The sequence below is a fragment of the Pelodiscus sinensis genome, chromosome 8 (genome assembly GCF_052426305.1).
Source record: "Pelodiscus sinensis isolate ZL-2025 chromosome 8, ASM5242630v1, whole genome shotgun sequence".
In the NCBI taxonomy this organism is placed as follows: domain Eukaryota; kingdom Metazoa; phylum Chordata; order Testudines; family Trionychidae; genus Pelodiscus; species Pelodiscus sinensis.
Genome location: NC_143059.1, coordinates 4,732,270 through 4,751,850, shown reverse-complemented (window position 1 = coordinate 4,751,850; position 19,581 = coordinate 4,732,270). Strand labels below are relative to the sequence as shown.

Here is a 19,581-nt window from a genome sequence, read left to right as displayed (position 1 = left end):
TACACTCAGCAGTTGAACAGGCAGCAATCAATAACTCAAATGTAGTGAAGATGCACCGTCTGCCTGTTTAATAATTGACGCTAACAGTATGCTTTAGTTAGAAAGCTTCTTCATTAAACTGAATGCAACGTCGGACTCCCCCCTTCCCCCGCGGCATTGCACCGTTCCCCTCTGGGGGCTTGTGCAGCTAAGGAGATTGCTGTTTCCTTTTCTGCTAGGGTTTTGTCTAGCATTGCAAATTTATAATGGCCCTGTTACAAAGGTTCTTCCTTCATGTCTGCCTCACCCAGACGGAAGTCTCCATAAATAACAAGGTGACCACCGAAAACAAAGAGGGTTGGGGCTGGGGTCAAGTCACGGAGCTAGAACTCAGGTGCTGGAGCGCTAAGCCGGGTCAGTTAGAGCTCTTTCTGCCACAAAAGTCCTGTGTAACCCTGGGCAAGTTACCTGACCTTGGTACATGCTTCAGTGGGAAAAGGTTGCTGCCACCTGGCAGCGTGTAGCTACAAGGGGCAGGGAAAGGCTCTGGCAAGGAGGCCAAAGCCTCCAGTGGCAGTGTGGGTGGGGTAGCAGGAGGCGGCACTGCTAAGCAGAGCTGTGTAGATGGGGAGGCCCGGTGGGGCCATGCAGAGCCATTGGGGTGAGCACCCTACGGTTCTGGTTCCTCCCCACTCCACTCGCCTAAGCAGGGCCTCACTGTCCCTGCCCCGAGTTATACTTGTGCTGGGGGGGGGGGTCATATCTGTACTCGACAGTCCTAAGTGTAGACACAGCCTCATTCTCTCCGCTTCTGTTGTCGTGGGTCGCGGGAGGAGAGGAGCACTGAGATACCCAAGGGGTGGGGCTTAGCAAGGGGTTCTGAGGAGAAACACGTGGACAATTACGAGGGGCCCAGATACCATGGGGAGGGGGCCTGACCGATCGCTCTGCCTTTAATCCACGGTTCTGCCACACGTGCCCTGTGTGACCTGGGGAGTCCAACGCGACCCAGTGCTGTGGGGGGTGGAATATCGGGCCCTGGCAAGCGGCCGGCAGCAGGCCCGGCTCCTAGGAGGGGAAAGGCGGGGAGCGCACAGGCCTCCACACACTGCTCCTACCCCCAGCACTAGCGCCACACTCCCATGGGCTGGGAGCCTGCTGCCGGCTGCTTCTGGGGCGCAGCCTGGTTTGTGGAGCCAGGAGAGGAGGAAAGCTGCCTTAGCGCCCCCACTGCACCACTGTCCAGGAGCTGTTGGAGGTCAGCCCTTCCTGCCCCAGTCATGACCCCCCCAAAGCCAAAGCCCCCTCCCACACCCCTCAGCCCCACCCCGGAGCCCACACTCCGGTCACATTCTGTCGGGTTGTGGGCATCAACAATTTTCTTCAACCGGGTCATGAGAAAAAACGTTTGAAAACCCCTGTCAGAATTTGGCAGGTGTTGAGGTGTCTGAAGAGGCCGATCGACATTCCGGTGCTTTTGTACCTCCCACCCCTCTCGCCTAGCTCCTAGGGGAGGCCTAGCACTGTGCCTCAGTTTGCCCTGTGAAATGGGGATAATTATACTTCATTCCTCACACTCTTCGTCTGCCCTGCCTGTGTAGATGGTAAGGCCGATGGCCCGTCCCCAGCCCAGTGAGGCCCCATCTTTCTGGAGGCCTCCCGGGACTCCGGGCGCATTCCTAACGGATACCAATGAACCCTGGGGCAGCACGTTCAAGTCCCCGCGTACCTGGAAGCCGCACTGCCTGGAAGTTGCTGAAGTACCGGGGCCCAAGCTTGTTAATAACCTCCACGGTTTCCACGGAGAGCGGCTCTTCAAACAAGTACGTGGGGCCGAGGCGCCAGGCCAAGGCGGACTCCTGTTTCCAGAGGCGGGGGGTAGCGATGTAGCCGTAGACGTCGACGAAGGAGGAGGGGTCCATGGAAACACAGCTCCCGGGCAAGGGCTGTATGTACTGCATCTGCACCGGAGAGAGAATTCACTTGTGCCTCTGCGCAGCCATGGGGACCTCTGCCCAGCAAGACACGGGTTGTCCTGTTCCCTGCTCAAGCCAAGGGGAGTCACGGGGGTGCTGCACCTGGGGCCCAATCCTAGTTACACAAGCACTGGCATGAACACAAGGGAGCATGTGGTTTCGCTGCGAGAGGATGTAACTAAACTTTAGCAGGTTTCCACTAGGGATCAAGTTGGCCCCTTCTTTGCAGCACGTAAAATGAAGCTTTTGTAACCTGTTCACCGGATACATCTCTGGTCCCTCCTTCCCGGAACGCGATACCAAGTAAAATCCCATACCTGCAACCACAGGATCCTGGCCCTTACATAGTCCTGTATTTTGTTTCAGCTACACCAGACTAACACGGCTACACTTCTATCACTTTCCTAGGGAGTATTTGGTGCTGGGGATTGTAGGAGACTGGATCAGATGGCTCTCAGAGACAGTGTTCCTGGCAAGCTGAACGCTTTGGCGACCACCCAGGAGAGATTCAAGTGTCGCCCAACTGATTAGCAGAGTGCAGTTGGCAGGATGTGTTTTACTGGTGGTGCACATCTGCACATGATTTGGTGTGTGTAACAAAATTTGTTCCACACACAGATAGCAAAGATTAGAGGAGACACTGCTCAGAGGTCTGATCCTATCTTCAGTTCCCATGATCCTAAAATCCTGGTCCTAGATATTAACCCTTGTGTAATTCTGATTTGTCACCTGAGTTGTTCTTCACGGACTCGGAGACCATCTCTTATTTACTAATGCCTCCTTTGGTTTTTATTTCCAGTTATTTGATTTATGATAAACACATTTGCTGTGAATCCTTCAAATGGCTGCAATGCTCGAGCCTGGTTTTATCGATGACTTCCAGTCTCGCGTAAAAGAAGGCAAATTAAATGAAGTTTTCATTCTCAGAATGGATATGGGTCCCACAAGGCGCTGTGGAGATGTAATTTTTCTCAATTATGAGAAAGAATATTTAGAATGAAGCAGGTTGCCTTCACGGGGAAAGCATAGCGTACATGCAAGCTTTGCGTCTGTCCGACTCGAGGAGTCGGAAAGAAGACACCAAGGTTGCTATAAATGAATGACAGCAGAAAAGGGAAGGGACTTCCTTAAACTCGATGATTGATTCTGTATGGCCAACCACTGCCGAGTTCTGTCGATGTTCTGTCGACAGAACTCGGCGATAGTGTAGACGCAGGTATAGTTTTGTCTACAAAAGCCTGTAGTCTAGACACATTCCTTGAGACTGGCTTAAAAATCTAGAAAGTTAAAATAATAATAATAATAATAATAATAATAAAAAAAAAATAAAGAGGTGGTTTTTATTTGCCTTCTTCTGACCCTCCCTCATTGTTATATGAGTTATCCTCTTGCTTTTGTTGTGCTTATCTATCTACTCATGCCTCTAAACTCCACTCCAATTCATCTGATGAAGTGGGTTTTATCCACAAAAGCTTATGCCCTAATAAATCTGCTAGTCTCTAAGGGTATGGCTAGACTACAGGGTTTTGTCGACAGCAGTTTTGTCGACGGATACTGTCGACAAAGCTTCTGTCGACAAAGAGCGTCTGGACTACATCCAGTTCTGTTGACAAAGCAAGCTACTTTGTCGACATAACAGTGTGGACGCAAAGGACAGTGTAGATGCAATAACGCCTTCTGGCGACAGAACTCTGTCGATAAAAGGCGTTATTCCTAGTAGAATGAGGTTTACATACATCGACAAAACTGCTGAGTTTTGTCGACGTTATGTCGACATAACTCAAAGGCAGTGTGGACGCAGGTATAGTTTTGTCGACAAAAGTCCAATATATAGGCCTAAGGCCTTCACAGCCTCAACGTGAGATGTTTTAAAGGCCGCAGTGAGAATTGGAACCTCAGTCTCTGTGGGGTCATGTGACGTCTGGTGCTCTGACACACACGGATGGCCTGGTTTTCTGGGGTCCCCTCGCTCTGGGACGAATAAAACAGGGAAAACCAGCCCAAGAAATGCAGCTGTCAAGCCCGGCTCTAGGAAGAGAGACTTTACCTTAGCAGAGCCAAGTATCTCTCCGTTGATGTACGCCGAAACCAGGCAGTTCCTTTTCGCTTCCTTAGCGACCGTCACCGTGAGGTGATGCCACTGCCCGGTGGCTACCAGCTTGCTGCAGCTGAACTCAACATGACTGGGGGCCGAGGAGTGATTCGGGACCTCCGCTTCAGGCTCCATGACGTCTGCAGGGGAAGAACAAGCCTGTAATCAGCAGGTGGCTCTTACCATGCGTGTGCACAAGGCCTGCAAAATACAGCCCCAGTCCTGATGGGGGCCTCTGGGCATTATGGCCATGCAATGAATATTAATGTCCTGACTGGGAAACTGAGGCACAGAGAGGTGAAGTTCCTTAATAGAAGTAACAGAGACCTCCAGAGTCATCAAGTCCAGCCCCCTGCCCAAAGCAGGACCAATCCCAACTCAATAAACCCAGCCAGGGCTTTGTCAAGCTGGGACTTCAAAACCTCTAGGGACGGAGATTCCACCCCCTCCCTAAGGAAATCATTTTTCCTAATATCCAACCTAGACCTCCCCCACTGCAACTGGAGACCATTGCTCCTAGTTCTGTCATCTGCCCCCACTGAGAACAGCCTCTCTCCAGCCTCTTTGGAACCTCTTTTCAGACAGTTGCAGGCTGCTCTCAAATCCCCCCTCACGCTTCGCTTCTGCAGACTAAATAAGCCCAAATCCCTCAGCCTCTCCTCGTAGGTCATGCGCTTCAGCGCCCCCCTCAGCATTTTGGCTGCCCTCCACTGGACCCTTTCCAGTGCATCCACATCCTTTTTGTAGTGGGGGGCCCAGAACTGGACACAATACTCCAGCTGTGGCCTCCCCAGAGCCAAATAAAGGGGAATAATCACTTCTCTGGATCTGCTGGCAATGCTCCTCCTAATGCAACCCCGTATGCTACAAGGGCCCCCTGTTGACTCATATCCAGCTTCTCATCCGCTGTAATCCCCAGCTCCTTTTCCACCAAACTGCTGCCTAGCCAGTCGGTCTCCCGCTTGAAGCCGTGCTAGGGATTCTTCCGTCCCAAGGGCAGGACTCTGCACTTGTCCTTGTCGAACCTCATCAGATTTCTTTTGGCTCAATCCTCCAAATTGTCCAGGTCACTCTGCACCCTATCCCTTCCCTCCAGCGTATCTACCTCTCCCCCTTGCTCAGGATCACCAAGTCAGCCAGCGGCAGGGCCAGGGATAGGCCTGGGGAGCTTCTGGAAAGCAGGGATAGGAGGGATAAAAAGGCCTTAGGTTGCTGGAGTTCTAGTATCAGGACTGCAGGTTTTCCTAACCCTTCAGATTCTGCTCCCAAATACCGCCGGCTCCTAAGATAATGGCTGTTTCTGACCGTCCTCGCTGCTGTAAAACGAAACCAGTTCTAAACAAGACCGAGGGACGTGCTATGAAAAGGACCTCTCAGAGGCTAGTCAAGTTCAGACCCTGTGTACATGGTAACTGCATGAGAGAGACAGGCAAGCTGGTGTTTTCAAAGAAGCCTAAAGGAATTAGGCATCTAGTTCAATGAGAGCGAGTCACCTAACTCCATTAGACCGAAAATCCCAGCTGCAGCACATCCCACACTCCCAGTCTTTCCCCCTGGATTAATCAGGGTCACATTTGAAATACCAAGCACAGCTCTGACCCCTGGGTGAGAAGGAATGGACAAGGGACCGTCTGAGGTTAGCCATTCACAATCCAGAGTAAAGGAGCCAGCTGGCTGTTTGCTTGGGAAGCCAGGCGATTGGGAGGTGTTCGCTCTGTTCTCCAAATCGGCGCATGTCCCTCACGTCATTATCAGTGAGAATAATAGCCAGTATTAATTTATAAGCAGCACTCTTCTCAAAGACTTCTGGGCACCTGGCACAATTTAGCACGTTAATTTATGTCGTCTCCATGAACAGCAGAATGTAAATGGCAAAAGGGGTGTAATTTCACATACTTAAGAAACCATTCTTGTTGGAGAAAGCTCCAATTCTTGGGGGGAAGATTCACATTAGATGTTTGTGCAGGTGCCAGCGTATAGCAATAATGGGATCGGTATTATCCAATACTGAGACTAGACGCAGCAATAAGACCTAGCTATTACATAGCCACGCAGTTTGACATAGCCTCTTCTGTAGGGGCTCGACCTGTACTTCTAAACTTCCACTAACTCGTACTGAGGCTGGAGACGGGTGAAATCTTTTTGGCAGGATAGTAAATGTGCCCAAAAAAATGCAGTTTTGGGGTGTGCAAAGTCAATGGTGAATTAAGATTGGAGTTCAGCAAATTGTTTCAGACCAATCCGAGTGCGAATAATTTTTCTGAAAAACATCTAAACGGTTTGCTGTGGCAAACCTTGAGACGTTTCATGTCGAACATGTCATCAAATAAATGTTCAAAACGTTTCATTCGACCTGGAGAACATTTCCTGTTTTGCATTACGTCAAGAAACGGCAGCAAAATAAATATACCCATTTTTATTCAAAATGAACTGGTTTTTCTGTTCAGTGGCCAAACTGAAAAAAACTCCCACAATTATCTGTTCTGCTCTAAGTCAGACAAACCAAATGATTGCTTAACTACAGCCAGATGGCCTCTAGTTTTGATATCAGGTTTGCAGAGCCCACCTGGGAAAATACAATGATGTTGACACACGGCATAGTACACGATGTAATAGATTGTAAAAATGATCTTTCACGTGTGTTGGGTGTTTCTCTTGAGGGTTGGGAAAAGGGATCAGAAATGTAATTAAAAAGAAAACTAGAAGAGCACTTAATGCACAATCTGTCTGTTTAACTTGCAATGAAATCGCCATCAATTTCACTCCAAGCAGCACCAAGTTCTACTAATTGCAAGAAATGAGGTTCTCCTAAGAGCAAAGAAGAGAAGTGGAGTAATAAATAGAACCAGTATTAATCCTTGGGTGAACTCCAGCACCTCTCTGCAACTCCTCCCTTCCACTGGTGAGGGAGTTCCCAGCTGGTACAGATCTTATGTGCCTGGCCTCTGACCCAGCCTCAATCTAGTCCGGGTAGAGCTCTTGGGAAAAGAGACTGTCCTAATACATGACTGTCTGGGATACAGTCCACTCTAATCCACTCTGACGCTGGCACGGATCTGCCTGGAGAATCAAGGAGATGCAGATCCCCTGATCGTGCATTGTCTTTGCCACACGAAGCACAAATTCAGCACGGCCGAGAATCTAGATCACCATCTCTACCCTGCAAGGATCCAGGATAACCCGGAGAGTTGGTTTACCCCAGTCTCTATGCCAGAGTGAGCTGGCTGTGGCTCCAGCTCACGCCCGGGGAAGCGTGTTGGTGTTTGCTCCGTGGGCTGCTGACTGCGCTGTGTAGCAATGACCCCCGAACGCCATCCTGGAAAGCTGATTGCTTTGGGCCATTCTGAGGACCAGGGAGCTGACTTTGGGGGCAAGCCCCAAGCCTATTTGGCCCACATTACACATCCCAGCCAGCAGTGCGCCCACGGGATCGGATGCCCTGTGGCCTTGGCCTAGAACTGGGTGGGGCTGACAGTGGCTAGAGGCACCGGCAGCTCCCTCGCCCTGGGGACTTCTCCCTGGGCCAACTGTTGCTAGTGGCTGGACGTGGAAAGCACCCAGGGCTATTCCCTATACTCCCGTTGGGCTCTGCGCCTGGTTCTGCCTCTGCCGCCTCCCCTGCTCAACTCCTGGGCTCCTATCTCCTGCCCAAGCCCCCCCGAGGGATTCCCAAATCAAGAACTCAACGGCCTAGCCAGTGCACGGGAACCAGGCTGGTGGGGCTGCTCCGAGGCCACCCCCCAGATCAAGGGGAGGAGGAGGAGGAGGAAGAGGACCACCTCCCTTCTGACTTGTATCCACAACGGAATGGCTTCAGCCACAGAGACTGAGGGCCCCATGTCACCGTGTCCCATGGCCCAGGGGTGTGCAAATCCCTTCTCCTCTTCAGCTGTGTGTGAGAGGGAGGGGGCTTGAACGAGGGGAGTCCCACGTCCCAGGGGTGCCCAACCCTGGGGCTGGACGCCATGAGGGAAATCCTTCCCCCTCCCCCTTCACGGCCCTCCCGGCTTCTCGCACAGAACTCCTGAGGTCCCTAGCTCCGGAGAAGGCTGGAATCCTGTTTTGAAAGGAAAGGGGAGATTTCCCCCTTAAAAAAAATCACTAGTCTCCCCGCACCACTGCAGCCGCCCCAGAAAGCTTTACCCAGCGGCTGGAACTCCACTTCCTCTGTGGAGATGACCAAGGAGCGGTCCACGGGGGAGAGGCTGACGGCCAGGCAGACAAACTCCTGCTCCATCCGCGACATGTGGCGCACCACGGTGAGGAAGCGCAGGGGGTGGGCGTCGCGGGCGGAACAGAACTTGCTCACCAGGAACCAGGAGGAGAGTGTCAGGCCGCCCGAGGGGGGGAACAGCCTGGTACCTGTGGGTAGGAAACAAAATGAGCGTGAAGACGCAGGCTCCCCTGTGCAGACCCGAACCACCGGACTTGGCCTCTTTCAGCTGAGGCTCTCAAAGCCAGGAGAGGCACAGAGCTGTGGAGCAACTTCTCCAAAGTCCCCCAGCATGGAAGTGGAGGCAGCGGTTGTGGAATCCCGGAACTTTAGTTCCTAGTTCTCGTCGTGTCTCCTCCAGCCCCATGCTCCGCCCACTAGACAGCACTGCCTGTCTCATTAGTCTGCCAGACGGGAGGTGGGTGGTCCAGGATTCCCGGGAGATAAATGGGGTTATCAGGCCACTGAGTGAGGACAGAGACTCTAGAAACGGGCCTCTCGTGGGGAAGTCTACACCTGGGATGAGGACCGAGCTACCTCAGAGAGTCCCTAGCAGCTCCACAACTAAAGTTGCCAAAAGTCTGGTACTGGCCCGGACAGTCCGGTGTTTGTGGCCTCTGTCTGGTTTAAAAAAAACAAAACAAAAAAAAACCAAAAACAAACAAAAAAAACCCAGAAAATACCAGACATGCAAACTATCCAGTATTTTCTGTTTTTCTCGGACGGAAGGCCACTTGGGACGTTCTTCCCCTGCCGCGTCTGGCAGGGGTGGGGGGGAGAGCGGGGGGCAAGTGGGTTTTTTTCCCCCTCAATAACTTTTTTTTTTTTTTGCTCAATTAATATTTTTCCCGCCATGTTCGGCATTTTTTGTGAAAGTATCTGGCAACCCTACCCACAACAGGCCAATGCAGGAGTGTGAGAGGCGGGGTGTTTCCAAGTGTTTCGTCTGGTCTGATTTTAAAGGGAATCATTGACGCAGCTTCTGTCCCTTCCAGTGGGAGAGTCTCTCACAGGCTAATGGTCTCATGTGTTAGGGCAGCTGGGGCGACCGAGGCTAGTGAAGGGGCCGCAGGAGTCTCCCTCCTTCCTCACAGTGGGCCGCACAATTGTCGAGTCCAAAACTGTCTCCCAGCGGGGGGCGGTTGGCTAACTCCGCGTGCGTCGCTAGAATTCGCAGGGTGGTGCCGGCTGAACCGCAGCAGCGCTGGGATTGGGCGCAGAGGGACTGCACAGCTCTCACAGTCACTGTGGTCTGCCATCAGCCCGCCCCTCACTTCCCATGCCCTTGTGTTACGTGTGTGTCATAAGCACATCAGAACGGCCATCCTGGCTCAGACCAACGGTCCATCTCGCCCAGTGTCCTGTCTGCCCACAGTGGCCAAAGGTGCCCCAGAGGGAGTGAACAGAACAGGGACTCATCAAGTGATCCCTCTCCTGTCACCCATTCCCAGCTTCTGACAAACAGAGGCTAAGGACACCATCTCTGCCCATCCTGGCTAGTAGACCTTGATGGACCTACCCTTCATGAGTGTATCTAGTTCTTTTCTGAACCCTGTTAAAGTCTTGGCCTTCAGAACATCCTCTGGCAAGGAGTTCCACAGGTTGACTGTCACTCGAGTTATACTGGTAGGAAAAAGCCTACATGGATGGAATCTGGCAACCCAGCACGTGGGCAACGGTAACCAAAATGCCTTGTGGGCCATACATAGAACCCCGATGGGCTGCAGGTTGCCCCTCAGCATCTTAGGGTGTTTTCCTGGTATCTGTCCTGCCTGAAGTCTCCCCTTTGCTGCTAACGGTCAGAGCAGACATTGCCGGGTGGCCTGTTGTCGAGAGTCCTGAGCCCTATACTGCAAGAGCTGGGAGGGCGTGGTAGCAGTGGGCTGGTACGTGACCATCTCTGGCTACGGCAGGCCGGCGAGGCACCTCCTCCTCGGAAGGCTCCATGTGACCCAGCAGGTACCTACCCACGCCGACCCCTCCCGAGATGGAGTGTTCCACGTTGGGGCCCATCACCGTGGACAGCGCGGGGAGGAACAAACAGCTGCAAAACAAAGCAAGGAGAAATTCAAGCCTGTTTCTGCGCACCATTAAGGACCCGGCTCTGTGCTCCCTCCACACCGACTACACCCTGCCCACGGACTGCAGCCCTGCAGCCTCGGCCCCCAGGGGCAGCAGCGCAGGGCATCTAGGCGGAGGAGGAGGGTAAGGACATGGCAGACTTTCTCTGCCGTCTCTAGGAGGGCTGTGGGCCGGCCGTGTGAGTTGCTGGCCGGGAGGGAGCTGTGGGGGCAGGAGGATCGGCCGAGACGCTCTTGTTTGGTCCAGAGACTGGAGTCTCTGTGAGGTAACCGAGAGAGAGGCCTAGAGGGCAGCAATACCCGTATCCCTCGGAGGACATGTCAAACTCTACGAAGGGCGGCGCCAAGGACGTGTTGTGCGGCTGGAAGTTCCGCGGCGACGTCATGGAGATGAGGCTCATCGCCGTCTGGAGAGCCCTCGCGGAGCCCCTCGGCACCCACGGGGCGCTGGTGGTCTGCGTGGCTGGCGGAGGAGCCTCGGGATTGTCTGGCACGGACGCTCCTGAACCTAGGACAGTAACGCCCAGCATTAGCAATGCACCGTCACTGCTTCCATCCCGTGGCATGTTTCCTTCCCATTCCACCGAATGCAGCTCCAAAGCGTGGCCCTTATGTGTCACTGCTTCTCCCCACGTGCTCCATGAGACCTCCGTGGGCTGCAGAAACCTTCCTAAGGCCGAGAGGAGAGGCGGGGTAGGGACGGAACCGGGGCAATGAAGCATTATTCAGTCCGATGGCGAGTTAGAAAAAATTAAGAACGCACTTTCACGTGGAAAGGAAAATGGTTTATTTTCAGCAAACTGAAAAAAGTTTTTTTTTTTTTAAATTTTTAAAGTTTCTTTTCGGATCAGATGAAACCTTTTGTTTGGACACAAATGAGACTTTGGGCTTGGATGTCAACATGTCTCTCAAAGGGACGGACAGACAGACCACACATTTTTTGAATTTTGAAGTAAAATTCAAGGAACTTTTCAAAAGAAAAAAAATGGGTGCAAACCGAAACAAAAGCAAAGCCCGGCTTTGTTTATTTGGTTTGTTTTCTACAAGCGGCTTGGGGAAACCAACATTTGTTCACAAAGTATTTCAGTGCCGCCAAACCTGCATTTTTCGCCGAGAAATATCTCAGACCAAAAAAGTCACGAGAGCAGCTATTCTTTCCCTGCGTAGCTCCTGTGGTAGGAATTCACTCCTCTATCCCTTCTCCCGCTCAGGCCCCTAGCTCTGCCGGCTCCTTCCCCACCTCCATCATTCAACAGCTACACCCAACAGGCCGGCGTGAGGTGAGTTGGTGCCTGTGCAGACCTTGTGCAGCTGGCTCTCCACCCCCTGCCATTGACGGGGTCTCTGACACCTGTGGAAACCGGGGAGGGGGGCAGACATGCTAGCACTGTGGTCTTGTTCTGGTGAGGCGTGCCGGTGGCGTGGAACTGGGAGGTGCCCACAGTGAAGAGAGCCCTGTGGAGGGGCGCTCCTTCCGGACCCCGCTTCCAGAGGGCAGGTAGGCCCACGCCTCAGCCCAGTAGGCCACACACCTTTGGGGAGCCTTGGGGGGTATAACCCACCAGCCAGCATTCCCCCATGCTGTGAGGATTTGAGTCTCTCTCCGCCTCCGGGCGAGACTCTAGCACAGGCTCGCACGGCGAGTTCCGGGTGCTCTCGGCCCAGCTCATGCTGCTGGCCAGTGTGACACCGCGGCCCACTCTAGAGTCCGATTCTGTGGCCCGCGAGGTCTGCGCGGAGGCAGACGCCTTCCCCTTCCGGGCACGGGGACTGGGAACGCGGACGTCAGGCTCCCACGCGGCTGCTCTCCCCTTCATTCCAAGCTGCACGTTAGCCTCCTGATACAACGGACCCTTACCTGGCCTGCTGCACGCCCTGGGCACGGCTGGTGGCGGGGTCCCGAGCCAGAGGAACCGCCTGAGGAAACAAACACCACGGCGGACTTACCCGGCCTTGCTCGGCTCCCTAACTCAATTCATTGCTTTTCTTCATGTAAATCATTGCTCTGGGGTGGGGCTGAGGGGTTCAGGATGCAGCTGCCCCAGCGGGGAGAGGACAACCCCAACTCTCTCTCACCCCAGCAGCCTGCGGCCAGGTGAGAAACACCTTTCCAGGATGCTGCCGACAGCTGGGGGAGGGGCGCATGTCCCCCAGCTGGGAGACAGACAGACGCACACTCTCAAATATAAAGTAGAGAGCTGTTGCTTTTTCCACCCTGGTCACACAGGAATGGCCAATGGTAGGTGAATCTAGCGGTAAGGGCCCGCCGGGAGCTAGCCTTGGTGGACCAGGTCTGGCCTGCGGGCCGGTATTTGCCCACCCGCGTCTAGGCCAACGTGTGATGTGCATTCGAACCCCTCTGCACCCCAGTCTTTCCAAAGCCTGCTCCACACTGGCCTTTGTTAACTTCAGTGGAGGCTGTGCAGTCTATGGGTGAGAGCAGGAGCCTGACAAATACGCGTGCAGGTTCTACCACTGCGCCATCGCACTGTATGACTGTCGCTTCGTGCCTCAGTTTCCCCATCTGACAAACAGAGGAAAACACTCCTGAGCGTTCCTCCCAGCTATACTGCAGTTCTTTAATTAACTCCCATTTGTCAGCTGCCTGGAGATCCCCGGCGGGAGGGCTCTACAGAAAGGCAGAGAATTACTCTCCTCGGTTCTGCTTCAGCAGTTCTCTCAGGCGCCTCTCTAACTGTACGCCAGCGAGGGATCCCGGCGGGGACTTAACGCCCCGGGAGAAATGCCTCGCTGCTCATTCATTTCCTGGGAGGAGCCCCGGTCCCGGCGCAGACCGAGGCCGTAGAGCCAGTCGGCTAAACGCCGGTCGGATACCTCAGGACATCCGGCTCGATGGATTGGGAGGCGAGCTTCTCGAAAATCCTGATGAGAGGCAGGTGCAGGGGGTGGCCGTCGAGGACCAGAGGGTGCTGACAGGAGCTCAGGATGGTGCTCAGCAAGCCGGCCGTGCACATCACCTGACGGCTCTTCTCGGACTTCACCAAGGACTGGACGTGATCGGCCACGGCGCATTGGATTTCCTGCGAAAGCTGAAACAAAGAGGGGCCGGGTCAGTGCTGGAGACCCTAGCTCCACAGGCTGGCTCCAGGCAGATCCTTGATTTCACTGGCCTCTGGAGAGCTGCAGAGAGCCAGCCACGAGCAGCAGCAGCAGAACGGCCAGGCTGGGTCAGACCAAAAGGTCCATCTAGCCCAGTGTCCTGTCTTCCGACAGTGGCCAATGCCAGGTGCCCCAGAGGGAGTGAACCGAATAGGGAATCATCCAGTGATCCCTCCCTTGTCACCCGTTCCCACCTCTAACAAACAGAGGCTAGAGACACCATTTCTAATAGCCACAGGTGGACCTAACCTCCATGAATCTATCTAGCTCTTTTTTGAACTCTGTTAAAATCCTTGTCTTCACAAAATCCTCTGGCAAGGAGTTCCGCAGGTTGTCTGTGCAGTGCGTGAAGTAGTACTTTCTTTTGTTGTTTTAAGCCTGCTACTTATTCATTTGGTAACCTCTAGGGTACATCTAGACTACATTCTTCTTTCGAAAGGAGATATGAAAATTTGGCACTAATTTGCATATCTTCTTCCAATCGCTTTTTCGAAAGCATTTTTTTTTTAAGAAAGCAGTTTAGATGTGGTTCTTTGGAAAAAAAACGCTTTTTATCAAAAGAACCCTGCACATCTCATTTTTGAGGAAGAAGGGTTCTTTCGAAAAAGGGTTTTTTCTCCCCCATGTCTAAACTGCTTTAAAAAAAAAACGCTTTCAAAAAAGCGATCGGAAAAGGATATGCAAATTAGCACCGAATTTGCATATCTCCTTTCGAAAGACGAATGAAGTCTAGATGTACCCCTAGTTCTTATGTGATGGGATCAAGTAAATAACTTTTCTTTATTTACTTTCTCCACACCTGTCATGATCTGTCTTATCCCCCCCTTAATCTCCTCTTTTCTAAGATGAAAAGTTCTAGTGTTTTTAATTTCTCATCAAATGGGACCCGTTCCAAACCCCACATCATTTTTGTTGCCCTTTTCAGAACCTTTTCCAATGCGCAGAGATCTTTTTTGAGACAAGGCACCATGGATTTACATCATGGATTTATCTTCAGTCTCCTCCCACCACAGACCTTGGTACACCTCCGTTTATCCTGTCCTCATATTCTGCTGGTCATTAGTGTCCTGGTAAGACATTGTGTAGCAAGCTTGTACATAAAGTTGTAGGATTCTACTTTACAGGATTACTAAAACATGTTCCTACTCTGGGGAGCAACCACAAACAAATTCCTCAGAAATAAAAGAGAAACTGTTGCTTCAGCCAGGTGTCAACAAAATCAACTGGCCCATCTCCTGTTTAAATTGCTATTCCCGGGCAGGAAAGAGGGTGTGGGGAAAAGTCTTCATCTAGCATTAAATCTCAATCACTTAATCTTTTCCCTTCATACAGGACAAAACGTATACTCTCCCAATGCACATAAAAAATCCCTTCCAGGCCCAATATACATTTCTTTTCTTCTAGCAAGAGGACTGGGAAAGCTGTAGAAATGGATGTCTAGTTTTATTTTTATATATACATATTTTTATTGCAGTTCTTTCACTCACTCTGCTACCGGATGAAAACATTATTATTTAGAATCTGCGTAAAGTTGAAAAAAAAATACAGATCGTGGCTAAGTGAAACTGTAGGTTTACTCCAAAATAAATCCAATAGAACCACAATGGAGTACAAAAAGATTGATTTTTCTCATTATCACGGCAGCTCTGTCAATACCAAGATTGCCTTGTTTTGAATAAAATGTGCTGTTTTCAGGAATATTAGTTCCAGTAAAATGGTTTTTGAGTGAAAACGTTAATGGTGGCAGGAAACCAGTCCACATTCCCCCATATCCGCAGATTGATTTCCCTAACACATGGTACGTGCACCGTAAGCTAGTCAACTGGAGGTTCAATTAAAACCGGCTCTGCCTCAGATTGGAGACTTAGGGCAAAATGTCATCTAGTAATTTGCCCAATCGTCCTAAGTAGCCCTAGCTTCCTCCTGCTAGTTGAATTTCTCCCCCTTGCAAATGATGTTGGTTTGTTAGGGGACAGACAAATGCCGCCAAAGGTTCAAAGTGTTGCTTCATTTCAACAGGCTCTGGTCCCTTGGGGCTTAAAAATGCGGGAGAGACAGATCCATAAAACACCAACTAAATCTCGCACTCCCTTCATTCCTCTCATTCAAAGAACTCAACGCCCTTTGCAGATACACATGAATGCAACTTCCTGCTACCGCTCTGAAGGAGATTCTCTTGTTTATGCACCAATCTAGCGATTGGCAAAAGCGCCTGTCGCACCTAATTCCCCTGGCAATTATTGATGGTAAGGGTGCGGCCACATGGCAGCGTTAACGGGATAACGGCTCTTCTTCCGAAATAACAATGCGAGCGTCTACACAGCCATGTGTAAATAAATTAGAAATACATTGCGAAATAAATTAGAAATACATTCGAAATAACGGGTGGCTCAGTCCAACTTCTGTAAACCTCACTCCACGTGGAATAACGCCTCTTCCGAAACAGCTATTTCAAAATAGCCATGGAGCGTCCACACTACTACTGTTTCAAAATAGCGCCTCCCCCTGGCCAGTCAAAGTAATTACTCCCCAGTGCCTCCTGGGGCTCTCATCAAGATAGCACGTCCACATTAGGGGAGCCTGCCTTGGACTCATTCCAGGTTTCCCTGTAGTGTAGACGCGCTATTTCGAAAGATGCTATTTTGGAGTATTTCTTCCAGAACAGCGTATTGCGAAATAAGCATGCAGCATAGACGTACCCTCAAGCACCCAATATGCTTTGACTTACCAGAAGCGTAGCGAGAATGTTACACGCCCGGGGGCAAAGGCAAAATTTGTGCCCTCCTCCGCCGCCGCCATGTGGCCCCAAACCTGGCGCACTCCTGACCCCGACACTGGGAGGAGGGGGGCAGAGCTTGTACCACGTCTTCCTCCGCCCCCTCCAGTTTGGGGCCAGGCCCTCACATGCACTAACCCACCGGTGGTGATGGAGTAGGGTCGGGCTGCGGGCAGGGAAGAGGCTCCAGCTGGCGGGGGTGGGTGGAGGAGGAGCAGGCGAGCTGAGGGATGACGGGGGAGAGGAGGGGGTCTAAATTGGCACCCCCCTACCGCGGCACCTGGGGACAACTGGCCCCTCCAGCCCCCTCGCTACAGCACTGTGTCTTACCCACTGGGAGGAGCCTGACGCGCACACTTTCAATGCGACAGACTCAAGTCACTGACGTGCTTTTGGAACTGGGCCCCCGAGCAAGGCAGTCACACCGAGCCAGAATGGGGATGAGAACCCAGAACTCGAGTCCCCGGTGGCAGCCGTGAGACCCAAGCCCTCTCTAGCCCAGCAGCTTGCTAATTGGGAGCCGGCCCATTGGCACTAATGAGTAAGGCCTGCTTGAGGGAATGCCTGCCCGCTGTAGAACAGAAGCCACACGTCACGGCCTGCAGCCCCGGTGCGTTGGGACCAGTGGGAAGCAGGCACTGGGAATGGTACAGGCCCGTACTGTGCTTGCATACGGAGGCAGAGCTGTCTGACTTCGGTGATTTCTACCTAGGGCTCTCTGCACGGCTCCCTAGACTTCTGCACCCAGCAAGGTTGCTGAGGCGTTCGGAAGTGAGCTTTTAAAGAAAGGGTCTGGCTTGTGCCGCAGCTCCTGTACTACAGCCTCAGCGCTGAGGGAAGGGCGGCTGGGTGCAGGGTAAGCAACCTCACGCTGCCCGCCGGAGGCAGGGCTAGGAGGGAAGGCGTCTCTTTGAGCTGCAGAAGAACAGGTTAGATAAACACCTGGCAGGGGCAGCCTAGTTTTCTGCCCCTGGATCACCTCTTGTGCCTCCTTTCGGCCCTCCATCAAAAGCGGAGAAGACACCGGAGTAGAGCCTAGGAAAGTTGAGTTTTGGCTCTGTCATTTCTTTGCTTAGCATTTCCCCTCTTCGGGTGTCTGATTCCCCTGGTCTGCTTTGTCTGCTCTGCCCTAGAGAATTCACAATCTCTTACCAGGTGAGTATCTAGGCTGTCACAGAATAGGCCCTGACCAGTTAGGTGCTACGGTAATATAACAGTCAATGCTTATGGGCAGAGAGGTGTCAAATATCGAACAATATCGCCGGGAACGTGAAAGGGACGAACCGAGCACTTCCGCAACTTTATAAGCAGCAGTTGTGCCGTGTGCGTGTGTGTGACGTGCCCTGGCTCTGAACATCAGCCACACGGGCAAATCGTTCCACTTCCGCTACACCAAAGACTCAACCCAAGGGCAAAGGAGCGAGAAAAGATCTAAAAGCAGCAACACCAGGTAAGAACCTGCCCAGGAGAGAGACCTGTGGGAAACAGCACAAAACAGAAACCCCAGCCTGCGCTGATAAACCTGACCCGCAAGACTGATTCAATGATGGAGATGGGTGATGGGTTTTGAATGAAGGAGTCAACTTCTAAAGCCCCATCCATCCTCGGTCATCCCTGAAAGACTCTCCGCACGGCTCACGAGGAACAGAATTACATTTTGAAAAGCGCTGTTTCCCCGAGGCAATACATGCTGTGTACTTCCTGGTTCGCTGACAAGAGCGTGGAATGAGTCTTTCGGAAACATCGCAAAGATCAGGCAGCGACGCTTCTGACAGCTGACAGGCTCCGTCCTCGGAAGCCATCCAGAAAGCAAGACATGCCGAGATCGCTCGAAAGAGGAGACGGCGGTTGTGAAAGTTCCATATTAATACCCTGATGTGGCAAACATCCTGCACCACAAACCTGGCTTACGTGAGACGGGTTGGGAAGTGAGTTTGTGTTGCCATTCACCTTCCAAAGAGGTATCAGTTTCATCTTGACACTGATGATTTTGCATTTAAGGGAAGGGACTATTTGCCTTGTAGAAATGTGGCCCTTACATCGAAGCCACATCCACAGTTTGCAAAAGCACCAGGGTTGGGTGCTCAGATGAGCGATGCTTCATAAATTGCCTTTAAAGACTCCAACAGCACCTTGGCCTTTTTTTTGCAAAGGGCTTTTGGCAGATTTTCGTAGGTCGCATTTGACAGCTAAATGTTTGGTTTTAATTAGAGATGGCTGCAGTGCACAACCAGTGGTCTAGTCTCATCGGCTGTTAATGGTCATGCTGGTCAGGCCAGAAGGTCGGAGTCAGACGGCACTCACGGGTATTGAGCTCCACTAATGCTTCTGGGTTTTTATAGGAAGCTGGACTGGCTTCTTCGGGAAGGTCACACCATGCTCCATCCCAAAATGCCTTCACACAGCATTCAAAAGTGGTGCACAGTGTCCACCCATTGTCCGTCCCATGCTGTGCAACTCAGTCCCAAGCTCTAAGAACAGCCAGACGGGGTCACAGCAAGGTCCCTCTCGCCCAGTGTCTTCTCTGCCAACAGTGGCCAAAGCCAGGTACCACAGAGGGAGTGAACAGGAACAGGAACAGTGTTACCTCCTCTGTCATCCATTCCCAGCCCCGGACAAACAGAGGCTGACACCATTCCTACCCATCCTGGCTAATAAGTATTGATGGACCTAACCTCCATGAATTTATCTAGTTCTTTTTGAATGCTGTTAAAGTCCAGGCCTTCATCATATCCTCTGGCAAGGAGTTCCACAGGTTGACCGTGCACTGCATGAAGAAAGATTTCCTTTTGTTTGTTTTAAACCTGCTCTCTATTCATTTCATTGGGTGACCCCTAGTTCTTATGTGATGGGAACAAGTAAATAACTGTAACCCCCAAGGAGATTGCTTCAAGGAGATTGCTTGGATTCCCGGGGCCTTGTCTGCTGGCAGCTCAGGGAGAGGCTCTGAGTTTGCCTTGGCTCCCCCTCCCTACCAGGGCCAGAGTCTGCCCGGCAACCCATGGGGAGTGAGATGCCCCCCCAGGGGGAAGGAGAGACCATTGTTGAGGGGAGTCTGGAGCCAGCCAGGGCAAGGGGAGGCTGGCTGTGTGGGAGCTAGTAAGCCCCAGGCCTGCATGCAGGGTTCCCCCTGAGAACTAGCCTCTAGGGACCTGAAGGCAGGATCCCTCAGCTGGGTTTGTGTCTCCACTGTTGATTCCCTGTTGTGGAGTTTGCTGGGAGGCTTCCCCAGCCAGGCGGAGTTGGCTCCAGCTCCCTGGGTGAGTCAGTCACCGCATGGTCAGCTCCGCTTGTGCAGCAAGTTCAGGGCTGCTGCCTGCTGGGTGGGTCTGGAGGCTGGGCGG

General features: G+C 52.3%; 1 protein-coding gene across 4 annotated transcripts in view; it reads right to left on the bottom strand.

The window, feature by feature from the left end:
* The window catches only part of WDFY4 (WDFY family member 4), a 187,578-nt gene that overhangs the window by 111,547 nt on the left and 56,450 nt on the right, over positions 1-19,581 (bottom strand). For all 4 annotated transcript variants that reach the window (XM_075934641.2, XM_075934642.2, XM_089780037.1 and 1 more), the window contains 7 exons: positions 13,177-13,391; positions 12,200-12,258; positions 10,642-10,849; positions 10,228-10,304; positions 8,191-8,409; positions 4,003-4,187; positions 1,709-1,940 (listed from right to left, as the gene is read on the bottom strand). In XM_075934641.2, the coding sequence (XP_075790756.2) occupies positions 1,709-1,940; positions 4,003-4,187; positions 8,191-8,409; positions 10,228-10,304; positions 10,642-10,849; positions 12,200-12,258; positions 13,177-13,391 (1,195 nt within the window). The remainder of the gene's footprint in view (positions 1-1,708; positions 1,941-4,002; positions 4,188-8,190; positions 8,410-10,227; positions 10,305-10,641; positions 10,850-12,199; positions 12,259-13,176; positions 13,392-19,581) is intronic.